At 48.0% G+C, this 27066-nt stretch overlaps 1 protein-coding gene across 6 annotated transcripts in view; it reads right to left on the bottom strand.

The window, feature by feature from the left end:
* Window positions 1-23504, bottom strand: part of LOC119453913 (zinc finger protein 25-like) — a 50055-nt gene extending 26551 nt beyond the window's left edge. For 2 of the 6 annotated variants that reach the window (XM_049667046.1, XM_049667047.1), the window contains exons 1-3: window positions 22765-23494; window positions 10108-10323; window positions 5531-5710 (exon numbers count right to left, since the gene is read on the bottom strand). In XM_049667046.1, coding sequence (XP_049523003.1) covers window positions 5531-5710; window positions 10108-10323; window positions 22765-23131 — 763 coding nt within the window. In that variant the 5' untranslated portion in view covers window positions 23132-23494. Of the gene's footprint in view, window positions 1-2657; window positions 2961-5530; window positions 5711-10107; window positions 10324-22764 lie in introns of all 6 variants that reach the window. The other 4 variants (XM_049667051.1, XM_049667048.1, XM_049667049.1 and 1 more) reach the window with 4 other exon arrangements.
* Between the last annotated feature and the right edge of the window lie 3562 nt (window positions 23505-27066).

Genomic DNA, 27066 nt, shown 5'->3' with positions numbered 1-27066 from the left:
CGGTCCCGGCACAGCTCCCATAGAACCCAATGCATTGGTAACCCCGCTGTTGCGTCGCAACTGCGGGACCGTTCCCGCATCATACGTTGCGAACTGCCACCCCGCGCCGGCTCGAGCGGCCATTTTTACTTTTCATGTTGCATGGCTTGGTGGCTTGACGATGGCATTGGCCGCCCAAAGTGCTGGGGGCGACAACAATGGTGTATTTTCGGTTTCCGCCAGCAAAAGTATGGCCCTTGAGATCCGTATTTGCTATATAAAGATGGTGTCTATGACGCGTTGGGGCCCTAATTGGTTTTGGCTCATAGATATTTCGTATAAAGTCCAAGGGCGATAACGCAGTCGCTGCGCGCCGTATGCTGTATCTACGAGTGAAAACGTGCGAGGAGAGCCAACGACCGCGTCTAAATCTCGCACGTGCAAGAAAAGCAGGGAGGAAGCGCGCCTTCTTCCGTTGCGCTCGAGGCACCAGGAAGGGAGCAAGGGGGGAGGGATAGCGGGGCGGTGTTGTACTGTACTCTGGCATCAACTGCGTACTGTGCAGTGGCGTGCGGTCGCTCGGGCCGTATCTTGAGAGCGATCTGCGTTGGGGCAGAGTCTAGCAGTGTAGGTGCATCGGCGGCTCGTAGCTTTGTGCGTGCTGTGTGTTCTCGGCGCTCAGTTTGTGTTGAAGCGATAGACAACAGCACAAAGGTCACTTCACTCGCTTCTCCTGCGGCGCTTCCACACACCGCCAGCGTTTGACAGCACGTGTCCACGCTCATCGAGTGTGATGTGTCGCAGCGTGTACCAGCGCGTCGGCAACATCAACTGGAAAAGGAGAGTGCTGGCTTGGCGGGCTAGGCCAGCTGCAGCAAGCGGCAGGATCAGGTTTGAATGAAAGGAGGGGGAAAGGTCACGCCCGCGGCGGCAAGATCGCCGGGTCAAGGGATGCAGGCCCACCTCGCACACGCACGCACGCACACGTGCGCTCGCTTTGCGTTCCGTCGCGGCCGAGAAGGTGCTTCCGGTTGCTGCTCCCGCAAAAATGACAAAATTTGGGGCGAAATCTCTAGGTTGTCGCAGGGGAAAATTCGTTATATCGAGGAGGTCTCCCGCTACCACTTCGTTACGTAGAGGTCTCTAATGCATGTGCTTCATAGAAAAACTTTGTTATATCCAGGAATTCGTTATATGGAGGTTCGTTATAAGCAGGTTTAACTGTATCTCTGTAGTGGGAGGTACTGGAAAGGTGCTCGAAATGTGCTCCTACACAATCAGCCTGGTCCTCAAGAGTCTCTCCTCGTGTGTTTACTTTATAAAGGTAGAAGATGAGCTTTGCAGCCTTTTATTTTGTTTACCCTGTTCCAGACTTTTGTTTCATCTATATAAGAATAATGCTAGAGATGAATTTTTCCAAACTTTCCCTTTTGGCATGGCGGTGCACTCGTCTAACTTCAGACTTTCTTAAAGCTGATAAGGTTTTCTGTAGTCTGAGAGTCATGGAGGTGATTCCAAGCCTTATTTCGTTTCTTTCATGTTTCCCTGCATTCATCGTTCCACCAGGGAACTTGAGAATGCAATCCATTGGTTTGCGGGATACATATTGACGCTGCATTGACAATAAATGATGTTAAATGTGCAACTGCAATGTCAATGCTAAGCATACGAATGTCATTCCAGGTCAAATATGTCACCTCTCTTTATCGCTGCCAGTCCGCTCAGTCGACTTTCCACTGGGGCACATCTGGTGAGCATTCATCCTCTTTTGTTAATTTAAAATAATCGGAAAATGGTACGGATTCTCCCGTATGGATTCTGAACCACCTTCCACTCCAAGTACTTGATAAAATGCTCAAATCAATGCATGAAAATGTTTTGTTTGGGACGCTGTAAAAGGCTGGTCCTTTCTTACTTAGCAAACATGTACCTGTAAATAAAAGGAAATTTTCTATCAGGCGCCCTCTGGCATCACATCGAGAGTCGCCACACAAGGTCTTATGTGCATTTAGGTGTCCAACAACAACATAGGGCTCCGCAAGTTGTGCAATAAAGCTTTAAATTCTGTTATGGAGAGTTGATAGCTGGGCGGGATGTATAAAGACGTAATCGTCAACAGCTTATCAAAAAGCACTAATCTGCAAGTGCTGGCAGGCAACACCGTTATCAACTATTATGGCAACACCGCCCGATGAGTCGAAAGCGTCGTTGCAGTCTTTCTGGTAAATGGCACAATGCCGCAGAAAGTTTGGGTATGTAGAATTGAGGTGTGTCTCTTGCACACATAGCACCCTTGGGTTAAACTTGTGTAGGAGTTCCTTAATGTCATCAAGATTGTGTATTAGACCTCTCACATTCCAATACATTATCTGTGTAGCCATATTGGAAGTGCTTTGTGGTGTGTGTCAAGAGAAAAAAAAAAACACCGCATATCCACGAAGTGAATGATGATGAGTGGGCGAAGCACTGGGGGATCATTCGGTTAACCGTGAATTCCCCGACGCCGGCAAGTGGACCCAGAGGCGGCGAGAGCGCATGAAGCGGCGGCAAAACGCCGGAAGCGTTCTCTACCTGAGGTTGGTGGCGCCGATGCTCGGTTCAAGCGCGACGCCAGCAAGCGGCCCCAGAGGCGGCGAGTGAGCAGGAAGCAGTGGCAAAACGCCGGAAGCGTTCTCTACCTGAGGTTGGTGGCGCCGATGCTCGATTTGTGAGCCCTTAGCTCCCGGTCCGTTTGCCGGCGTTGCCATACTGCTGCAGCTTTGTGAGCCCTCAGCTCCGGGTCCGCATGCGGCGTTGCCGTGCTGCTGCAGCTTCGCGAGCCCTCAGCTCCGGGTCCGCTTGCCGGCGTTGCCGTTTTGCTGCAGCTTCCCGCGCCCTAGACTCTGGGTCCGCGTGTTGTCTGCGTCGCCGTGCTGCAGCAGCTTTGCGAGCTCTCAACTCCGCTTGCAGTTGAGCCGCTACTCTCGCCTTTTCATCCATGGCTGAAGAGAGAAAGAGAGCGTGCGTCGGGAACGAACGCCCTTGTGCACTGCAGCGTTCCTAGCGGACTCCATGCAAACCAGAGCTACAGACCACGACTACGAAGACGACGACGAGGGGGGGACAAGGCTCGGCCCTAAGGTGCTGCACCCCTAAAAGCCGGCAGATCCCACGCCCTGTGGGAATCGATGTTATGCGAAGCAGTGTGCGGGGAGCCTACCAAGTTAACGAAACGACCATGAGAGCACCAAGGCGTAGGCAGCTCTTTCATGAACTACATGACACGCATGTCATGACACTCATGTCATGAGTCCTCAGGAGTCCCTTTAGCAACACCTAAGACATGACATATCATTTATGTTCGTCATATGTTCTTGTCATGGTATGCCAATTTTGGTACATACCAAGTTAACGAAATGACCAAGAGAGCACAAAGTCGTAGGCGGACGGACGGACGTCGTAGGCGGATGGACGGACGGACGGACGGACGGACAGAGACAGACAGACACAGACAGACAGACAGAGAGACAGACAGACAGATACTGTCAAAGTAGCAAATGTTTGCCAAGAAATGCTTCGCATTTAAAAAGTTCTACAAACCTTACACTGCACATAGATAATGCTGCCAACCTTCTTGAAGTCATTTAGATAGATAGATAGATAGATAGATAGATAGATAGATAGATAAATACAGAGCTACGTTGTTCCTTCGGCATCTGGGACACAGGAGTAGTGCTGCTTGCATCCATCGCCTCTTTAGAGACGCAGGATGACACCTGCTCACAGGGCACACTTGGGGCTTTTTTGGGCCGGTCTTCATGAGCAGTGGCCCTGGGACCAGCAGGCCCAAAGGTCTGCTGTCCCTTCATGGTAGGGGGCAGAACAGCATTGACGGCTCATGGTAGGGGAGCTGATAGCGTAACCGCCGTCACACTCTGCATGACTCGGGCAGCCATCGCAGGTTGTGACGCTGACCGCCGGCTCGCCACATCGATGTAGGAAGGAGTGGAGCGACTGTGGACAGAAAAACGCTTAAGCGCTTCTGGAAAGGCAATGCTTAGTTTGACCTTGAGTTCTATTATTTCTTTTTCTTTATTCCGTGACGGCCACGATCACGAATAGGCGGGGTGGTCTCACAATAGGCACAATGGGTTGCAGAAGTGCAGATGTCTGAGGAATGGTCTTTTGATGCACATTTTGCACAAGTAGCATGCCCTCAGCAGCTCTGAGGCCTATGCCCAAAACACTCACACTTCAAGCATCGGCGCGGATCTGGAATCTACAGTCGTACATGAAGCTTACTATATTCGGTCTCGATTGAATCAGGGATGTTGCTGGTTCCGAAAGTAATGATTATGTGCTTGGTAGGTATTTGCTTATCATCTCGCCTTATCGTTACCCTTTGCACGTTGACGACATCTTGGTCTTATCATCCTTCAAGTACTTCACTTTCACTGAGTTCTAGGAGGTCATCTTCCGAGATGACACAGCGCACTGCGTCCATTGACCTGTGTGGGCCCGCTAAAAGGGGAATGTCCCCAAATGTTACAAGTTTCGAGAGTTTGTCGTACTGTGGTTTGTTGTGAACTTCAAGAAGAAGACCGCTGCTTCCCATCTTCGTTACTTTATAACCTGGGCCGATTGCTTCTGTGAAACATATGGTTACAAGAAATGGTGAGATCATTCGGACTGTCCTAGTTTCACGCTGACTGTGTACAAGGTGGTACTTTGGAAAAGACTGTTTCGGCTGCATAAAAAAAAGTGCATGTTTGATCGATGCACCCCCTCTTCAGGGAGCGATCAGGTTGTGGGGAAAAAGCATTTTCCATATAAAATTGAAAAATTCAGCGGCGATAGTAGCCACCCAACACCAAGCCCAACAAGGCAACGCTACAAAGTTAGAATACCTACAGACGCCAGCCAAGCATTGCCGCTATAACCTAATATAAAATACCCGAGGTTAACCCTTGCTGCCCAGAAATTTGAAAGTGAGAAGGGAAAAAAGACAGGAAAGAAGAAAACAGCAACAGAAAAAGGAAAAAGATTGAGGAGGAGGACAGGAAAAGGCGGCTGCCGGTTTCCTCCAGGTGGTAGGAGGTGCCATCCATGTGAAGCAGAAACTGAAGAGGTGCATTGCCTCCGCCGAGGGACTTTAAATGTCTAAACACCAGCATCGACTCAACCACCAAGATCCCCCTTTCCCCAGATACGGCTAAGCCGCACACGGCTACACGCGGGAGGGTCCAACCGTCACGTGCTCGGGTACGTGATGTCACAACACATCAGACACCTGCGGATGCAGACGGGCGCTGTTGGCGCAGTCAACTTGTGTTTCGGAGGAGTCAGAGTTAGAAACAAAAGGTGCGCAAGGCCGGCAAGACATAACAGTAATCCTGTCTGCAGGAGGCTCCTTGATTTTATAAGGAGCAATGTGTTTTACGATTTCCTTTAACGCCCGAGCCCTGAGGTCATGCATAAATGTATTTTCTTATTCGTAACATTTTTTTTCTTTCTACTCTATTTTCAATAGTTTCGTCACTTCCTCACATGAGATGTTTCATCAATCACTCACCTGTGCGGTCTGTGAGTGGAGAGGTTTTTTCCACCAGGTACTCTTCTACGTCATCCTGGACATCCGAGTCTATCTCTGCAGCCTCTGTGGTCGTCCACACGGGCTCCCTCTTCACCACCACATCCTCGGAGCATGCCACTTTCACACTCGTGCACAGTCCACCATAGAAGGCAGCGCCACCTGTAATGTCAAACAGGCAAAGGCCACATAATCCAGTGAGAGATGAGGAAAGGTAGCTCATTTAACACAAAAAACACTAAACAAAATGTGGGGTTTTACGTGCTAAAACCACTATTTGATTATGAAGCACATAATAGTGGGGGATCCAGGCTTAGTTTTGACTACCTGGGGCTGTGTAACGTGCACCTAATGCAGGGTGCCCCAACTGAAACGTGACCGCCCCGGCCAGGACCGAGTGCACAACTTTGATCCCGGCAGTGCGATGCTACAGCCACTGCGATGTCACGGCGCGTCATCGACTCACTGGACTGTGCCACTGTCAGCACGCTACATAAGACTAACCCTCTCAGTGCTCTCAGAAGTGCAACAAATTCCGCTTCTAAGTAACACTTTATAGTGCTACTTATATCTCGTCAGTAACACTGACGAGATTAAATACAATTTTTTTGAAGATAGAAAGACTTATTCACAAATATTATAAGGCTTTAGTGCAAATGCAATTTATTTGCTATATGTTGCTGGTTTGAAAACCTAAACTACAATTTTGCTATAAATTTGTTAGTTTAAAAACCCAAATAAAAATTCATGTTCTCTAATTACTTACTTTATCTGGATAATTAGTGTTCCACAAGTAAGACTTGGTCACTGTCACTGCCTTTACAAGACACCTCGCAATCAACATTGAAGTCCTATGTATGAATCAGAGTGCATAAGGTAGGATGAGCATGTCGTCCATGAGCATGATGGAATGCAGAACTCAAATACTTTGCAGACACATTCTTTCCACAATTATGGGAGCAGTCTGTTAATGCAAATTGGCATCATTTGAAGTACAAAGTAAATGCCCTCGTTGAAAAATACATCCCTATCCATTGAATGTTGGGTTCTAAATGCACTACATGGTTCAACTTATCTTTGAGTCATCTACAAAACAAAAAAGCGAATCTTCAGCCGTTGCAAAGCAGCCAAAGTGCTGATCAAATGGTCTGCTTATCTGTCTGTCACTTCAGAATATAAACAAGCACTTCGAAGCGCAAAGCATATTTTCTTTCGTAATACACTGCCTAACCTTCTAGTAATAAACCTGCACAGATTTTGGAATGCTGTAAAAATATATGAAAGTAACGATGTTGTTTTAATAGTATCACAGTGTGGCGAGATACTTCGGCATGAGGAATGTTGCAGTGATTCAAACAATGCTTTCTCATAACAGTACCCGGGTAACACACTGAAAAGATTTCCTGACACTCCTGTGCCAAATTATGTGCTTATGAAACCCATACTGATTGACTTGGAGGGTATCTGTCAATTAATTGTGAATGCTAGATTCTTGTCTTCTTCTGGTGCTGACGAGATTAAATACATTTTTTTTAAAGATAGAAAGACTTATTCACAAACATTATTGTCTTGTATCTTCATGAAGTCTTTGCAGAATGCCATGCTACCCGATGACTGAAAGGTGGCCAAGGTGGCACCTGTGCAGAAATCCTGTGATGTTTGCAATCCACTCAATTACCGGCCTGTTTGACCTCATTAACTTCAGTTGCTTGCAAACTACTAGAAGATGTTATTTACTACAGTGTGGTTAATTTCTTGGAATCAAATTCTTTTTTTGCATCTAACCAGCACGTATTTCATCCGCATCACTCTCGTGAAACTCTGCTTATGGCATTTACTAATGATCTACTTTCTATGTGGGGTCGCTCATCTTTTGAATGTATGTTCACAGTCACACCCCATTATAATGAAACGGGTTATAACGAAATGAATACTACGAAGTGAAAAATCTGGTGCTTTTGTAATCTCTACGATAGTTTTCTACTTCATACACATAGAAAGCAGGCGCCCATTTGATTCGAGGCATGTTAGAATCGGGCAAATACTGCCAAGTGAATCAGTGGCATGTTTTGACGCTATTTCTGCATCTTGTTTAATTTAACCCCCAGGTAACAATTTCGTCAGTCCTGTCAGGGTCGAATTAACGGAAGGTGACAGTATTTGAACTTGTTTGTAAATTTTACCCACTCCATTCTGTAATGTCTGAAAGGTACTGAAAGTAAAATAAATGAAACGAAATGAAATTACATTTTCAGGGCTGAAGTAGCTCCTGCCAATAGCAAAAAAAAAAAAAGTTGAGCAGAAACCGTTGCCGATAATTTTCAATGTAAGCAGAAAGGCTAAACCAATGAACAAACGAGCCAGTGAACAAATGAACACCTTCTTTTGCTTTGCCAAGTTCAACCATCGACCAACGACGAAAACTGCCATAACAGCAAAACAAAGGTATTCTTAAAAACAAAATAATCACCAAGAGCCAGTGGCGCCATACTACAAGTCTTCCTGGTCAATTTAATCCAAGCACCAGCTAAAATAATCTGAACGCTAAGGAAATAATCTTGGCTTCACACTATTTAATCTAAGTGACAAGCACGTATTACTAGCGCCAACATATTCATTCTCAGCGCCAGCACAAATATACCTCACGTCAGTGTATGAGCATGAGCAATCCAAGTACCAACATGTTTAATCCAAGTGCCAGTCAATTTATTGCAGACAAGAAAAACAACACGAGTGCGAAATAAAATGGCCAAAATGTTGAAATACAATTACCATAGGACGACAGCACTCATTTTTGTTGTCGCAATTACCATTTATCATAGCATTTTTCTTGCTTCATAAAAGATCTGTTTCATCGTGACTGAAATTACCATCTCCTTTTCTTTCTTCCAAGATCGTTGAATAAGCTGGATGATCTCTTTTGTAGTTTGTACAGTGTGGCAGAGCATCACAGCTCTCCGACGGGTGATCACTGGCACAACACTTTGCACATGTCGATTTACCTCTGCATGATTGTGATGAATGCCTGAACCTCTGGCACTTGAAGTACTGGCTCGGGTTTGGGATATAGTACGTTCTTACGTCGATTTTCACATACCCTGCGTCGAGTGAACTAGGCACAATATTGGTACCAAAGGTAGGTATCACGTGTTTGATGAGATTTGTTCGTCATTTTTCGGAGAGTCATTCATTGATCCACTGGATATATTGCTCTTGGAACCCTTCAAGGAGTTCATCACTCAAGTTTAGGAAATCTTCTGATATCATCCCCCGGCTTTTGTTTAGTGAGCTGGGTGCTGAAATTGAGACGTTGATATCACCAATGCTGGTTAGATCAGTGAGCTTTTGTGCTTGGTCTGTGGTTTTGAGTACGATGAGGAGTTCCCCCTTGGCATCTTTCAGGCGTAGTAATCTTTTCCAATTTTTTCTGCGAGGCATTTTGCCACCCAGAATGGAGATAGCTATCTTGGTGTGGTTCCTTCACTGTGCATGACATGGTAACGTGGAAATGTTCCTCCATTCCTTTGGAGTGTGAATTGAAAAGTTGCTGCTGTGTGCCCTCTGCAAAAACAGCGATCTAGAAGGTGGGGGGAGGGGGAAGGGGAAGGCATTTTCATGACACGCTTTGAATATTCAGCAGCGATGGTAGCCACCCACCACCGAGACCAACAGTGGGATGCTGCAAGATTTGGTGAATACCTGTGGATGCCAGCTATGCAACGCCACTATTTCCTAATGTATATACTCAAGACTTGATATATGGACTATGGACTGGATAGATGAAATTATGGAATGTTCGAATAAATCATACAAAACTTTTCTCATTCTGAACAATATTGAGTTTGTCTGATTAAAACCGCAGTATAAATTGTCAGTCTTTTGTTTTCAGGTTGTAGTTGGTCTGAAACAAAATGTATCGTACTTTGAGTATTCTATCGCTCATTCATACTTCTTGTAAGACATCTTCTGTTTCACGAAAATAATATTCTGTGTCGCGACACTCCAGTTGATTTTGCTATGTCTGAATGACAAATGCTGCTGCGTACGGCCTGCGTACCGAATTGTTGTGCAAGCAGAAGCCTTTGTCAGGCCACATGGCCTTTAGCTTCTGCTTCCTTTCTGTTGTAAACAGGAGAAAATAAACTCATTCATATTGCACACAGTTAACCTTTGCTTCCTGGAAATCCAGAAGTAAAAGGAAGTGAGTCAAGGACAGGAAAGATTGAAAGCGAGAAAGATGGAATTGGAGAGGAGGACAGGAAAAGGCAACTACCGATTTCCCCCGGGTGGGGCAGTCCGGGGGTATCATATACGTGAAGCAGAGGTCAAAGAGGTGTGTTGCCTCCGCCAAGGGGCCATGAAGGTCCAAACACCCAGCATCGGCTCAACCCTTAGGATCCCTGTTTACCCGGACACGGCTAAGTCACTCACGGCTAGACGCGAGAGGGTTCAACCCCCCTCTGCTCCTGTCTGTGGTGTTGCAACACACCGAACACCTGCTGACACAAACACCCCCGAGGGGGCATTAGAAAGGAAGAGCAAGAAGAAAACACGCTTGCCTTTTCTTTTTGCACAATACTGCGTCTGCTGCTCGGCACTATCTATGTCGTTGTCCAGTCCAGAGACTTGCGTGCCTTGAGACACCATCTCGACGGTGCACTGCAACATCTTGGAGATGACTTTGATGCTGCAGCATGTAGACTTGATGGCTACTTTGACGTTGCATTGCGTGGCGACTACACCTGGACATAAAGACTCCACTTCTTTCTGCCTAACTGGAATGAAAAGGAGAAGGGGGAACTTACTACATAGTTGCTTTTGGAATCAAAAGTATGTTGGCTAACACAAAAAATGCGATTGTAGAACCCTCCCCTCGGGCTAATTTAGTGCTCTTGTTCAGGAAACATTTGCAACAAGAGACCACATAATGAACCAGTACATTTTTTCACAAGAAAGCACATCTCTCAGTCTACACTTGCGGCACCCATAAAACTGAACTCTGCTGAACAAAGTGCTTCTCAATGTACTTGTTTGCATTTGTAAATCACGTGGTCCAGTTTCAATGCTGTCTCAACATTCTGCATCCATATACTGATAAAGTACCAGTGTTAACTGCTGCGTTGACGTGAGCCCAAGTTAGAGCTCTGACCCTTCGGGAACCACCTTAGCAGAGAGCATCCAGAAAGTGGGGGAAGAGGCTAATACAGCTTCGTGTAATAATATCCCCATTGCATTGTGTTCCCATGTCTGCTTCACTAGGGACGATCAAGAACGGCATGTTATAGACAGAAAGGACATGCCTTGCCGACTAATCAGAATGAGACAGCACACGTCGGTGCGCACCCGCAAACCAATGTGTTGGATGGAGGAATAGGGCACGCCACAACAGGTCACAAACTCAGACACGTGGCAACGCTCGCTCCTCGGCTGCGGCACAGTGTTGCTTGACCATTTCGTCTCAGACTGTCCAAGTATGACCTCAAACAGCCTGCCGTAAATTAAGCTTGAAACAAGAGGTTAGTGATCTGGATGCTTTTTCAGATATAAAGAACACGCTTGATTAATGAATGTATGCCTGCCGCAACAGTTTTTTAATCTTTGAAGTAACAACAGTGCACAAGATATCGACATCAGCACTTGCGCTAGCGTTCAGTGCCCACGTCGTCATCTATCTACAAGATTGCTTTGTTAACATCTACACGACCATGCCTTATATGAAAAGCTGTCGTGCGATAATATCTTTGGTGGCTGACTGCACAGCCAATATGTAAGAAATAGGTGCGCAAGATATTGATACATGCATATTGCGTGTTTCTTCTGGACGATGCCTGCAGGCGCCCAGACGAAGAAGACGAACTGCGCTTTTTGCTCTCGAGCTGTCGGCTGAACTGGCCAGCGCTGCAGCTATCCTTTGTAAATATATTTTGTAAATAGTCTCCAGTACTTAATCTTTCGTTCACGTAACATTTTGGTGGAGCGTGCCGTTCCCCGTCCTCACCACGGAGCTCCGCAGCGGCCGCACCGTCCAGCTTTCCACCATGGCTCCCGGTGACGACACCTCGTCTCCTGCTACTACTGTGACTCCAACCACAACGTACGTCACTGTTGCCACTTCCCGTGATCCTGGCATATTCTCCGGCCAAGATAATGTTGACGTTGATGACTGGCTCGGCATGTATGAGCTTCTTAGCCGCAACAACCACTGGGACCCTATCGTAATGCTAGCGAATGTCCTCTTCTACTTGGGCGGAACACCTCGTGTCTGGTTCCTGACACACGAGGAGATCTCTAGCTGGGACGATTTCAAGGAGAAGCTCCGCAACCTTTTTGGAAATCCGACCGGTCGGCAGCTGGCTGCAAGAAAAGAGCTTGCTACCCGAGTACAGTCTTCCACTGAATCGTATGTCTTGTACATACAGGACGTGCTCGCTCTTTGCCGGAAAGTCGACGAGAACATGGTCGAAGTTGACAAGGTAGGCCACGTTCTCAAAGGGATCGCGGACGATGCTGCGTTCAACTTGTTGATATGCAACAATGTGTCCACCATCGACGTCATTGTCAAGGAATGCCGCCGCTTCGAGCTCGCCAAAATCCGCCGCGTCATTCCACAGTTCTCCCGGCTCCTTAACACGGCTGCGACGTCGTCCTGTGTTGCCCTTACCGCTTCGCCCCCCTCCAATGAGACCGTCATACGTATTGTTTGCCGCGAGCTCGAGGCTGTAAGTCTTGCCCCGTTTCATCCACGCTGACTTGACCTCACCGTTGACCAACCAGCCCCGGCGATCTCCCTCATTCAGCAAGTTGTGCGGCAACAATTTGCCAACCTCGGTTTTCCTGCTGCCTGCCCCCTCTCCCGACCTGACGCCCGACTGGTGCCGACAGCTGCGCCTCGCAGCGATTTGTATTCCCCTCCCAGATACCGCAACCCTACAGAGTGGAGAACTCCGGATGACAGGCCCATTTGCTTCCGTTGCCACCGCATTGGCCACGTCGCTCGCCACTGCCGCACCTCCTGGATATCGCCGTATTCGAGCTACTTTTCCCCGTCTCCTCGTCCATATGCCGACCCTCGCCTTCTACCTCTGACGTATCCATCGATGACAGTCGTCCCGCTCGCTCGCCGTCACCTCAGCGCCGTCGGTCCCCGTCGCCCCAGCCACGCTGCTATTCGTCATCGACCAATTATGGACCCTCCCAGACGAAAACTAGACCATGCAGTTCCTGGGGGAAGCGCTGCATTTGTTGTGTCAAAATCCTCCATTGAAGCTCCCAACGAACCAGAACTTAATTGATGTCCACGTCGACGGTGTCCCTTTGACGGCGTTGATAGATACTGGAGCCCAGGTGTCCATAATGAGTAATAACCTACGTCGTTGACTGAAGAAGGTTCTCACGCCTGCTACTACACGAGCCGTACGCGTCGCCGATGGCAGCACTGTTGCCGTCACTGGAATGTGTACTTCCCGGATAAGTATCGCCGACCGCCACGTTCCAGTTCTTTTTACAGTGCTGACCAATTGTCCCCATGACCTAATCCTCGGACTAGACTTTCTTACGGCGCATTCAGCTTTGATCGACTGTTCTACCGATAACCTTTGCTTTTAACTTCCTCTACTCGCGCATATTAGTGCTGAACTGCCAAACAACTTTAGTATGACCACCTTCGTCCGCCTGCCGCCTAAAACCTTGACTTTCGTCGATTTGCTATCATCTTTCCCTGTGCCCGATGGTAATTACGTCGCTACTCCTGTTCCTGATGTCCTTTTGATGCGCGATATCACTGTGCCCCACTCCATCGTAACCGCCGCCGATAACCGGTCATGCCTCCCCGTCGTCAACTTTGGACTAACAAAGCAAGGTCTACCCCAAAGCATATCGATTGCAACGCTGCGCGCTATAGGAGATGACCACGTCACGGCGTTTTCCGTAGACGGCTGCTCCGAGTCTTCACCATGTCCACATGATGCTATTTGCCTTGATGCAACCTTTAGTCCCATGATTGCTGCGGACCTATTGCCTGAACAAGCAGCAGCTCTGTGTCTCCTTTTGGTTTCCTACCAAGACATCTTCGACCTCAACAATCGACAATTGGGCCAGACTTCAATTGTTAAGCGTCACATAAATACTGGTGATGCCAGTCCTATTCATCGCCGGCCATATCGAGTTTCTCTTTCAGAGCGTAAGGTAATTCAAGATGAAGTGCACAAGATGCTTGCCAAAGGCATTGTTGAACCCTCGTCGAGCCCTTGGGCGTCGCCCGTTGTGCTTGTTAAAAAGAAAGATGGCACGTGGCGCTTCTGCGTAGATTATCTTCATCTAAACCGACTTACCAAAAAAGACGTCTACCCCTTGCCTCGCATTGATGCCGCCCTCGATTGTCTCCACAGTGCCAACTACTTCTCATCAATAGACCTTCGGTCTGGTTATTGGCAAATTTCTGTGGATGAAAGGGACCGAGAGAAGACCGCGTTTGTCACCCCTGATGGTCTATATCAATTTAAAACTATGCCATTCGGTCTATGCAAGTCCCAGCCACATTCGAGCGTAGGATAGGATAGGAATAAACTTTATATGTCCAACGGATATGGCTGTTGGTGCCCGGGGCTAGGCTGCCAAAGGTCCATCGCCGGAGAAAAATCTCTCGAGATCCTCGGCAATAGCCCTGGCCCGCTGGACGGCCCACTCCTGGTCTTCGGGTGCCTCGCTAAGGAGGGCGGCTTGCCATCTCTCTGTGAGGCGCCCGCCTTCAGAGGGTCCTGATGTTGTCTTCTGCCTTCCTCTTGGTGCTTCTTGCTCATGGCGTTGACATTCCCAAAGGATATGGGCCATATCAGCCCGTTCGTGCTCGCACCAGGGGCAGCCGGGCGATGGGTGCCGCGCGGGCCACAGGCGGTGCAGGTGGTAGGGGTTGGTGAAAGTGCCTGTCTGCAACCGCCTCAGGTCGACTGCCTGGGACCTGTCCAGCCGCCCGTGGGGTTGTGGATATTTCTTGCGTTCTTTTTTGTAGTGACCAAGAACCTCTCGGTACGAGGCCGGAAACTCCGTGATGTGGCGGTTGGCGTCCCCGTGGCCCCCAGCTCCATCCGCCGCGATTTGGGTTGTGTTGGTAACTCCTCCGTTGGGGCCCCGCACAACAACGGCGGCGGCTGCCCTCTGGGGGATCGCGTCGCGGCGGGTAAGCTGCCTCGCGACGAGATGGGCGCGCTCGTTGTGGTTGGGCGGAATGCCGGTGTGTCTTCGGCCGTTGGTATTGTTGTTGTCGTTGTTGTCGCGGCTGTTGTCTTTGGTGGTGCCAAGCTCCCCGACGTGCGCGGGAAACCATTTGAGGGCCTTGTTCGTAATCGTGCCGGACACGAAGTCCCCGACTCTGGCGTTGAGCATGCGCGCCACATCCGCGGACACCCAACCTTTGGTGTAGTTCCGGATAGCTGATTTGGAGTCGCTAATGATCAGGCTATCCTCCGTACTTCCGTGGAGTACCGCGAGGGCTATGGCCATCTCCTCCGCTGCCTCGGCCGACGGCAGCTTCGCTGATGCCGTGACTCGTATCCTTCCCTTCATATCTACGACTGCCATGGAGAAGGCGGGCGCCGACGCCGTCGGCCGGCTGTGTCGTTGATGTTGGCGCTTTTGCTGCTGCCATTTTTGTCGTAGTAGTAGTAGTGATGGTGGTGTTGGCATCTCCGGTTCGTCTCGCACATTTTGTTGTAGTGGCGGTGGTGGTTGTCGTCCCTCTTCGCCACCAACGTTAATGGCGGGCCGCGGGTACCTGGCTGCATCGACGAAGAGGACGCCTTCTCGTCTTCCGTGCTCCTCGAGGATTGCTACCGCCCTGCGTTTACGTCGTTGCACGTCATGCACCGGGTGCATGTTCTTCGGCATGTTTTCCGTCTGTATGGCGTCCCTGACTTCCGGTAAAAGCGTTTCCTTCAGTCCCCGTGCCTCGTGATATCGAATCCCGAGCAGGTCAAGGATTCGTCTTCCCGTTCTGGTGCCCGACAGCCTCTCCAGCTGCGCGATTCTCTGCACCTCGGCGACCTCCTCGAGCGTGTTGTGCACGCCCAGCTCGAGGAGCCTGTGGGTTGGCGTGTACTGGGGTACCCCCAGGGCAGTTTTGAACGCCCTGCGGATCGCCACGTTCAGCTTGTCGGTTTCGCTCCTGTTCCAGTCGGCGTACGCGGCAACGTACGATATATGGCTCAGCGCATATGCCTGTATCAGCCTCGTCACGTTGTGTTCTTTCATCCCTTTTCTCTTGTTCACGACCCTCCGCACGAGGTGCGTGGCAGCGGCTACTTTCTTCTGCAGTCGGGAAACCAGCTCGCGGTTGGCACTGTTCTCTTCCAGCCACAGGCCGAGCACTCGCAATTTGGACACCGTCGGTATTAGGGTCCCCTCCCTCGTCGTGACGTGTACGCCCAAACGACGGGCGTCGAGCACGCCCTGCGGGAGGGGTCCTTTCTTGCGCGGTCTGTGGAGTAGGATCTCTGACTTGTCGGCTCACCCGACGAGTCCCGTGCCTTCAAGGTGCCGCTCCACCTCCCGGACGGCCCGCTGCAGCCGGTCTTCCATTTCGCCGACGCTCGTGTTCTCCGTGGTCCACACCGTCACGTCATCTGCGTAGATCGTGTGATTGATGCCCTCTATTGCATCGAGACGCTCCGGCAAGCCAATCATGACGAGGTTGAAAAGCATAGGGGAAAGTACTGAGCCCTGCGGCGTTCCCGCACCGCCCATTCAGACCGTTCGTGGCGTTGCCCCGTCGATCTTGACCGTCGCCTCGCGCCCATTCAGGAAGCTGCTGACATAGCGGTGGAACCTCGCCCCGAGATCGAGTCGGCTGATCTTGTCCAATATGGCCAGGTGCTTCACCGTGTCGAAGGCGCTCTTGAGGTCTAGCCCGAGTAAGGCGCGCATGTGCGTACTCGGAGCGTATGATGGACTTTTTGCTTCAAGGGTTCAAATGGTCAACATGCCTTTGCTATCTAGATGACGTTCTCGTATTTTCGTCTACATTTGAGACACACCTTGAGCGCTTATCAGCTGTTCTTCAAGTCTTTCGCGAGGCTGGGCTCCAACTAAATTCCTCGAAGTGTCACTTCGGTTGTCGGCAGATTACAGTGCTGGGCCACCTCGTCGACACTTCCGGTATTCAACCAGACCCGGAGAAAATTTGTGCTGTCACGTCTTTTCCTGTACCTCAGTCTGTCAAAGACGTCCAAAGTTTTGTAGGACTCTGCTCCTACTTCCGACGGTTCATTAAAGACTTCGCAGCGATTGCCTGACCACTTACTGATCTTCTGAGGAAGGACGTGCCGTTTACGTGGGGTCCCACTCAAACTGCCGCGTTTGCCCACCTGACCACCTAACCACGCCACGTATTCTGGCCCACTTTGACCTGTCCTCTCCTACAGAGGTCCGTACTGATGCCAGTGGTCACAGTATCGGAACCGTCTTAGCCCAACGCCAACAGGGACGTGATCGTGTTATCGCCTAAGCTAGCTGCCTCCTCACAGCAGCAGAGCGCAACTATTCGATTACAGATCGTGAATGCCTGGCTCTTGTCTGGGCGGTTTCTAAATTCCGCCCGTACTTGTATGGCACGCATTTCTCTGTAATCACGGACCACCATGCGCTCTGCTGGCTTTCCTCACTCAAGGATCCTACCGGCCGGCTTGGTCGCTGGGCTCTGCGGCTACAGGAATATTCTTATGCAGTAGCCTACAAGTCGGGCCGCCTACATCAAAACGCAGACTGCTTATCACGCTATCCAGTGGACGAACCTCCCGCCGACCCTGACACCGATGCCGACGTTTGCGTTTTCTCAGCTGCTACACGTCACCGACGAGCAATGCCATGATGCCACCTTGCGCGACATCATTGATTGTTTGAAATCTTCGCCTTCTGATTCGTCCCTTCATTTGTTTGTTCTCCGGGATGGTGTATTATACCGCCACAACGTCCGCCCCAATGGTCCTGCCCTACTCCTCATCATTCCTCAGCACCTCCGGTCAGCTGTTCTCCAAGAACTTTACGACTTTCCAACGGCAGGTCACCTCGGCGTGTCCCACACCTACGACCGGATTCGCCGACGCTTATTTTGGCCAGGCCTTGCCCGCTCCGTACGGAAATGCATTGCGCCGTGTGATGAATGCCAGCGGTGAAAAACACCATCAAAGCTCCCTGCCGGGTGCCTTCAACCGCTCAACATTCCTTCGGAGCCGTTCTTTCGCGTTGGCTTCGCTGACATCCTGCAGTCCTGCTCAACCAGGCACAAGCTGACTACATCTAACCATCCACAGACTAATGGTCTCACAGAGCTTCTCAATCGAACCCTGGCAGACATGCTTGCAAAGTATGTCTCGTCTGACCATACTGATTGGGACCATGTCCTACCGTATGTCACATTTGCATATAACTCTTCGCGTCACGACACTGCCGGCTATTCCCCGTTCTTTCTGTTGTTTGGCCAAGAACCCACATTGCCACAGGACACATCCCTTCCATCCGCCGCAGCAGAGACCAGCGAATATGCACTTGACGCCATCACCAGGGCAGCCCAAGCTTGCGAAATTGCCCGCGCTCGCCTCCTGACCTCCCAAGAGAACCAACGGCGTTTGTACGATCGACATCACAGAGACGTTCACTTTTCGCCTGGATCTCTGGTACTCCTGTGGTCACCGACTCGTCACGTTGGCCTGTCTGAAAAACTCCCGTCTCGGTACACAGGCTCATATCGAGTGCTACGTGCCGTGACTCCAGTTACATATGAAATTGCCCCAGTCAGTGCCAGTGCCTCATCTGCCCCGACTTCCACTGACGTTGTGCATGTCGCACGCCTAAAACCGTATTACCCTCTTGTTCCCACTGATATTTAGATGCACCGGGACGATGCTTCTGCCACCGGGGATAATGATACATGCATGTTGCGTGTTTCTTCTGGACGATGCATGCAGGCGCCCAGACGAAGAAGACGAACTGCGCTTTTTGCTCTCGAGCTGTCGGCTGAACTGGCCAGCTCTTCAGCTATCCTTTGTAAATATATTTTGTAAATAGTCTCCAATAATTAATCCTTCATTCGCGTAACAATATCATTGAAAAATCTTTATTAGAACTATAGTTATGCTTGTTGGTGTATGAACGAAACACGAAAAATTTTTTTCAGTAAATCGGCAAAAAAGAACGGAAACACCTGCAGCACTCAACGAAACCATCTTCAACCAGTGGCGTAGCCAGAAATTTTTTTCGGGGGGGGGCTCAAGTTGCAACGCGGCCTCCTCCTTATAAAAGTTGTCGAGGAATCAAATACATGAATAATAACTGCATTGCCATTGCCATTGTATAATAGGTGCTGAAAACGAATTATTTAACGCTATACGCACAGTCAAGACAAGTAAATTATGTGTTTGTTTCATAAAAGAATAGCTTCGTATGTCCCAAAAATTGTGGCAGTAATAGCTGATATCAATGCTTCCGCGTTTTTTTTTTTTGTCTATCTATTAAGTAACGAAAATATCACGCGAACTTTAGAACTATATCAGTCCGAAACCAGCAAAGCAGTGCATGCAGCTGGTATGAAAAACGTAAAGGTCATAAAATGAACAAGTTGACAAATATTTTGATGAATCTTTGTCATTTAACAACCTTGTTTACATTTTTGTACATATGCAATGGCCAGGGAAAGACCTCAATGACGCTGTCCTTCGTTGCAATGGATTGCGCAGGAGCAGATGTTACCGGTCGTATATTGTAATTGCATCGAAAATATAGGTGCAACAACGAGTATATATAAAAAGCAGAAGTTCCGCAATATATACATTAGAAATGCGAAGATAGAATGGAATATACAAATGCCAAGATAAACGGCAAGAAAGTGTTGCGTGAAACCAATTTCACTGCTTGTATACACAAAACCTCGCAACAAGATATTTAAATATACGTATAAGTCTGCAATAAATCTATGTATCTAAGGAAACGCCACTGTATATAATGCGTCAAACAAGACAAATAAACATGTTGCGCAGTCACAGATAGTAAACTTCACGCATAGAAGTATAAAGACAGACGATCCAGGCAAGAACAAAACTATGATCTTAGAAATCGTGATATGCATTTGGGCCATGCTGCGATCGCGACAGCACCATGTGGCTAGAATAATAGAAAAAGAATGCAGAAATCAATACGAAAATGCGTATTTTAACTGCCTGCACAGCGGCAACAATTATTCTGCACCCAAAATCAAAGAAGGCTATCGCTTCGTTTCAAAAAAGAAGTAAAAACATGTAGCTAAAAAGGAAAGAAAAGGACAAACGAAAGCCACAGATGATGCGGCAAGTTGATTTACCTAACATCCGAGCGCGTTTTGGGGAAACGCCGCGTGTGCCGGGCTTTCAATGGGCAAGGTTTGTCAAAATTGGTTATTGATGTCCCCGTAATTTTTGTATTCCTCGGATAATTCTGATCATCATGGTAACTGTTACAATAAACGGTGAAAACTTCTGTGGTTTTAAAAGCTAATGAACAATCATACGTTTTCATAATTACGAGCTCATATAGGAACGTGAAGGAACAGATATTCGAGTTGGCTCGGCGCGTCCAACGTTTATTCATTGACGTGTTAACTACCAACACGGTCGCGGCGACTTCAGTTGTTTAAGCGGCGCCGACTAAACCATCCATGTCTCCGCCGACGAGGACAGTGACTGTCTAAACAAAAAATGCCGTCATTCGGCTATGATAGCGCGGTTGATTCCTTCGCGGCGATTTTGTAGCGATGCATTTCGCTCGATTCTATATGCCACCCTTATCATCCACCGTTCTCTACTGGCTGATACACCATATAACGCAGGCAGAGGGCCACTCTTATACCACTGACGAAGCGCAAGGAGTGGCAGTGGAAAAGGCATCGCTACAAAATCGCGGTCCTGTTGCCAAAGGTTGAAAATTCGGTCGACTCCTTCGCGGCGATTTTGTAGCGATGCATTCCGCTCGATTCTATATGCCACCCTTATCATCCACTGTTCTCTACCGGCTGATACCATATAACGCAGGCAGAGCACTTTCCTCCCTTCTGCGCTTTCCTCGAGAAATGCCGCTCATGCTGAGAGCTCGGACCTTCAAACAACGGACGGCCCAAACGGCTGGCGTCTAATAAACACCTTTACAATATGAACAAAATGTGCTGCAATAATAAAAAGAAAATACCAGTGAAAGTGCTATTGGCAATAAACAATGTAGAAACACGTATTAAGGACACATAAATAAAAAAAATATACATTCAGTAGTAGAATAAGCACTCGCAATATAACATACAACCAAACAGTACAATTCACTATAAGCCATTCATAAATTACACGTCATGCTGCACAGTTAGGAGGAATTCACCCAGTGATGTTCTGTTGAAACAAAGGCCCAGTCTATTCCACTCTTTTGTCATTAGTAAAAAAGAGTGATTGAAACAGTTGGTGTGGAATTGGCATTGTTCGAGTTTTTCTTGTTTTTTTTCGGGAACATTTTTAACGCACCACAAAGCGTGGTTTAGAACACAAGTGCATGCTGGCTTGCAAACGCAAAGTCTAGAAGCATTGCGGCAATGAGAACCAAGGAACGCAATTAACATTTCACGGAGAAATGCAAAGCGGCGCAGCATCAACACACAGTCAACAGTGGCTTCAAACTCAAGCGCTTACTTGCTCGAAAATATATCACCTGGTGATGAGACAGCAATGAAACATTCACAGGTGCAAACAAGTACAGCCCACGTCAAGGCTGTCTAGATCGTGGGAGTGGTGCGCTTCTGAGACCTTTGGTCCTGCCTACCTTAGGAAACTGAAATGAAATTGTTGCTTCTGAGCATGCGCTGCCAGGGGGACAGGGCATCGCTATTTGCGGTCATAGCCTTTTGCCTTGCCCATCTCCCCCATTCTCATGACTCGGGCCGCTGATGGGTCGTGCGATGAACCTGGTAAAGAACCATGCTAATCAAGAACCATTCCTATCGTCATGCCTTCACAGCCTGGTGGTTCCCCCTATCAGCAGACAAAATCATCAGAAAGGGGGAGCTTCACAATGTTAAACGCTATGACCACAAGTGGCGATGCCTTGTCCCCCTGGCAGGACATGCTGAGAAGAAACTATTTCATCTTCTTAAAGTAAGCAGCGCCAAAGGTCGGAAGCTTATCGCTCACATGCTCTAGACAGCCATGAAGGGCACTGAAAAATACTTTGCGGGTGAAGAGTTCTGTGCAGTGCACGTGATGGGCCTGGTTTCTGTTGTACGTGTCTACAGTGTTGAAATGCCTCAAATTTATACCGACCGAGGCATTTCCCAGTGAAGATGCGTCCAAATTAGTAATGTGCTCTACATAAGCAAATAGTCTTTAAACAAGAACAGCGTTCATCACAATCGTTAAAGAAAGTTTGGGTTTCTTTCTGCACAGATTCCCCAATTTTTTTTCAGGCCCATGCACTGCGATTGGTTACCACTGACCTGATAAGGATTACTGCCAACGATCTTACATCCCAAAGAAACAGTGCTCATGAAAGGTGCTGCAGTGATGGCCTACCGATCACTTTGAAACCCACAGAGTTCCTTCAACATGTACTAATATCAGAGTTCATTAATATTTGCGCGTGTCACCCCCATTGGAATGTAGTCGCTTTGGCTATGTCCATGTGTGGGAACCTCTACCCATAGCAGGGGAGCTGAATGCCAAACTAGTGGTTATGGCACGGTAACGTTCCTAGTCGAGTGACAAGTCGAGCTTGACGGGCATAGCAAAACATCAAATTTAGAACGCAAGCTTGTGTTATTTTGTGGTGTGGTTATAAGGCTGCTGTTCCAATGTCCAAGAGTTCTTTAACATGATCAAAAAGGGTGAAAACAGCACGAAAACGACAACACACAGAAGGGACACACAGCACACCACATTCTTCTGTGTATCATTGTTTTCGCTCTGCTTTCACCCTTTTTCACCATGCTTATAACTAACTAGTCCAGCACTGGACACTTCTGCAATTCTTCATCATTGTGGATGTGAAAATTAACCTGCAAGATCGCTGGTGAAGTAAACTTGACAAGTCGTCTGCATATCACAGACAGTAGTTAATTTAAGCCACACATAACGAGCATCACTGCTTATACGTGTGTGTCGTTCATACGCGCCATGCAAATAGGGGACGAGTCAGTGCCGAGGTAGCAATAAAGTGCCACGCACGCCGGCAGGTTGCGTACTTATTCCACGAACCCTGCGCGGCTGCAGCGGCGACGCTGTTGGCTTCGGCGATGCGGCGGAGTTGCTCCCGACTCGGGTACAGCGTGGGCACCGCGCCGGTCCTGGCACCCAGTAACCTGCCACCGTTGCGTCTGAGCCAGTTGGAGGTGAAGTGCAGCGTGCACACGAAGCCGGTGTGGCTGTCGGGCTCCCAGTGGTCGTTGTCGGGGCACCCTCGCACGAAGTCGACCCAGGCACGGTGCAGCTCCGCGTCGACGGTGCGGTCGGGCAGCGGGAGGAGCAAGGCGTTCGCTGCGCGTTGCAGGCCGCACACGGCGCAGCGCGGCGATTTCAAGTCTTCCTCCAGCATTTCGGTGCTGTCGTGTTTATGCGGCCATTCGAGCTGGCACGGTTCCGCGCGACAAAGCGCTAAAAGGTGCAAAGCACCAGCGCCAGCACAGTCGCGGCTTTCTGCGTTTTTCTCGAATGTGCGTCCTTCGAATCAGCTGTGTGACAGGACGCGGTCACTCCGCGGTTGAACTGACACTTCGCCACAAAGGCTGCGAACTCAACTTAGGGCCAGATTAGCGTGGTTACTGCACACAAAACTAGCACAAAAACAACTGCAACTTGTGGCTACTTTGTGAAAGATCGTGTATACAGACGTGCGGCCACGGCTAGCGAGACCACGACCACGACCTACTGAACTACAGACCTGCACAGATCTCCCTGCTCCAGCGCGCCTGGTCTAGTTGACCCCTTTTCCTGCTAGGGATAGAACGTACGAGCAGAGTGGCGCTAGTTATAACCTGTTCGCTGTCGTCTGCTTCTGCGATCTGTTCCAGCGCTCGTGCCGCTATTTCGGCAGCCCCAGATCGTTTACATTGCTTGTAAATGCATAAATTCACGAAAATAAAAAAGAAAACAAAATTTGCGAATGATTGCTTCTCATTTCAATCACGAGGTACAGTAGGAAGAGCGGTGCAAGAAAGGAAAACAACGAGTACAGTTTAAAGCAGAAATTTGGGCTAGTTGGTTGTAGCTGAACTTGGACATCGTAACAAGCGCTGATGGACGGGAACACAAAGAGGAGACAAGTAGACTGGACGGGCGCTAGTCCAGTCCTAGCGCTAGTCCGTAAACTAGCGCCCGTCTAGTCTACTTGTCTCCTCTTTGTGTTCCCATCCATCAGCGCTTGTTACGATGTCCAAGTTCAACGAGTACAGCCGGCAGACGACAACATTTCCTCCCGTTGCCTTCGCAGTAGAGGAAAAAAATCTGATTAAAAGAAGATTCATAGGATAAAATATAGTACAATGGAGTAATAAATAAATACAATAATAAAGAACTTGATATATTGATATGAACAAGGACATTTAAAAGAATCACGCAGACGATATGTATACGCAGACCACACACAAACTGCGTGAATCTGCAGACGCTGCAGAAGGCATGTAACTTCAGCTTTAGCTACATGCAGCTTGCTTGAGTTAATTACAGATGGGATAACGTAAACATTCACATTGTGGTATACTGCTGTGTGCCATCATGTAAATCAGAACAAAGCAAGGACTATAGCATCAGTTTTCATATTTTCATAAAAACTTTTCGATGCATATTTGACGGGCCGAACAAACATGTAAACAATCACTCCATCAGTGAGTTTTTTTTTTTTTTTTTTTCTTGTGTGGACTGGCGCGAAATTACACGAAAATAGTACACGAATTCTTTCTAGGATTGATATTATGCGGAAAAAATCAGACGAACAGGTTATAAAAGCGCCACGTATGGCCACTGGTTGAACGAAAGTGGGCGCAAGCTGCTCCCATAAAAACCGGACATCTGTGCAGGTCTGTAGTTTCAGTAGGTCGTGAACACGACAGCATAGAATAAAGGCTAGAGTGTACTAGAATATGGTCGAGTGGGACGAGCGGCTAGGGCGGCGCATGCTTTGCAGTGAGGCACCCGACGTGGAAAATTACTGGGGCGGCGCTGCGGTCGAAGTGGATTGGACCGCATCAAGGTCGCGCCGTTGGAAACTGCTGGCGATACTGCTCGGCAGGGTCATTCGTACTACTTCGCGCGCTGGTATTTGCGTTCAGACCAATCAAATGGGGTTCATAATTGCCTATTACATGTATTTATGCCTTAAGAATAATTTCCTTTCCTTTCTCTTCTTTATTTATTATTTTTTATTATTTTCTAATGCCGCTCGGTGATTGCGCGTGCATTGCGGCCGCAGTGTCGGCTTTCATTCTACTATGTTATTGTGCGGTTCCCTTTGGAGAAAAAATATTTTTCGCGTTCTTCAAGCAACAGGTATCTCTCGTGTGTATTGTTGCGCATATAGTTTTCTATCAGTAGGCCTTACGAAACGCAGACGAAGCAACATATCTAACCTTCCTGCTTGCCGCTTCAAACAAGTAAAGCAGATCTGCCCCATCCGGCACCTTGTACTTTGATTTACGGGAAGCACTGGTATAGTATAAAAAAAGGAGTAAACTGCAGTGCAACATTCCATTCAAGTTTCCGCCTTTCTCGCGTAAGAGACTGCGGAGTAATTGATACGGGTTCATTTATTGCAGTCGGACCTCGAGCGCTGTAAACGGTTTTAGTTAGCCATTCTATATGCTAATCTTTGGCCGTAAGCCACACGTGGAATTTTTTTTCCAGTCGATACTTCAAAAAAGAAAATAAAAAGAAAGAAAGCCTGCGCGGTAGCCTAATTAGTGCGGATACGGCGTTGCGCTGCTAATTCTGGAGCTCGCGGGTTCAATCCAGGTCGCGGAATTCGATGGGAACGAAATGGAAAAGACTCGTGAACTTCTACTTAAGTGCGCGTTATAGAACCCCAGGTGGCAAGAACTAAACCGGGTGCCTCATAATCATATCGTGTTTTTGTCACGTAAAACCCAAGAATTTGCTTATATTAAAAAAAAGAAAAAAAAAAAGCTGCGTTCTTCGGCTTATTTCTGGGGGTGTAAACAACATAAATTATTCTATAGTCTGATTTCCGAGAAAAACATGTTACGCTTATCCTATATTTCATGCGTAAATGTAATGCCGTTCCCAAATGTATGACCGCTCAACTCTGTTGTCAGAGTTGAGCTGCTTTCAGTTATCCGGTGAACTATCATAACGACCATAATGAAACAATTAAAGGAACGGCATGTCTCACATACACGTAGAGATATGTTCAGATCTGTTGCGTTCGTTGAAGAAGTGTGGTACCACATGGGGCAGTCAGTTTTAATGGGTTGCAATGATGGTGAGACTGTCAAAAATTCTTGTCTGAATGAAGTTAGCAGATTTACAGGCTGCCCCAAAACGGGGCGTTTATATTGAATGAGAGCTAAGAACTTGTTAAGCAGGACTTATTAACACCCGTCCGTTAATTCTCTCAGGAACTGCGCCTCTGCGCAACAGCCACGACTCTCCGGCAGCAAAATTATTCGGAATAACAGTCCTCACTTGCATGCAGTCACCCACCTTTGAGATTTCAATAGTGCTGTTATGCGTTACATTCGAACGGAAATGACTATTCCGCGTCATACAGTATAAGATAAGTAAAAAAATAATAACTATAAGAATAATAATAATATTATTTAAATAAATAATAATAATAATAATAATAATAATAATAATAATAATAATAATAATAATAACACACACGCACACAAGATGGTTTTGCCTGCTATGAATACTATTTCTGCGAATGAGAGTTTTATTTCCAGTATTCACTAATAAGTGTGTTTGTTACTGCAAACACGTGCGCCTATCCCCCCCCCCCCCCCCCCGGTTGGGAGTTCTCTCTTTTTCAATTATTGCATTTAGAATATTTGTGATGTTTCCCTTACACACACATATATATATATATACATCGTAAATATGTATGTCTATGTACCCTTTCATTTAATTACCTAAACATACATTGGTCATTATTCGCGCCACGCAGTTAATCAACCTGGTTTATTTCACTCTACTGTTGTTTTCTTCGATCATTGTCCCTGATCAATATCCACCAACAAAAAGCGCGTGTAAAATGACACGACAAATAATAAAATTTTCTTACGTAGCCTTCATGGCGCGGAGATGCCAGTTACTTTTAGAGGACAGTGGTAAAAACAGCAGTTCACCTGGCTAAAACTAGATTTGGCACCAGCCGTCAAGAGTCATGGGCGCACCGAAGCAACTAAACCATTAAAAAAATGTAGTGCACAGAGGTTCTGCGAGAAAAACTGCGCGTGCGCCAGCGTCCGCGTAGCGAACGCGCGCTCGCTAGCAGATGACGCGCTTGACAACGAC

Source organism: Dermacentor silvarum, chromosome 5 (genome assembly GCF_013339745.2).
Source record: "Dermacentor silvarum isolate Dsil-2018 chromosome 5, BIME_Dsil_1.4, whole genome shotgun sequence".
Taxonomy (NCBI): domain Eukaryota; kingdom Metazoa; phylum Arthropoda; class Arachnida; order Ixodida; family Ixodidae; genus Dermacentor; species Dermacentor silvarum.
Note: the sequence above shows the minus strand (reverse complement) of the source record. Positions and strands in the feature narration are given on the sequence as shown.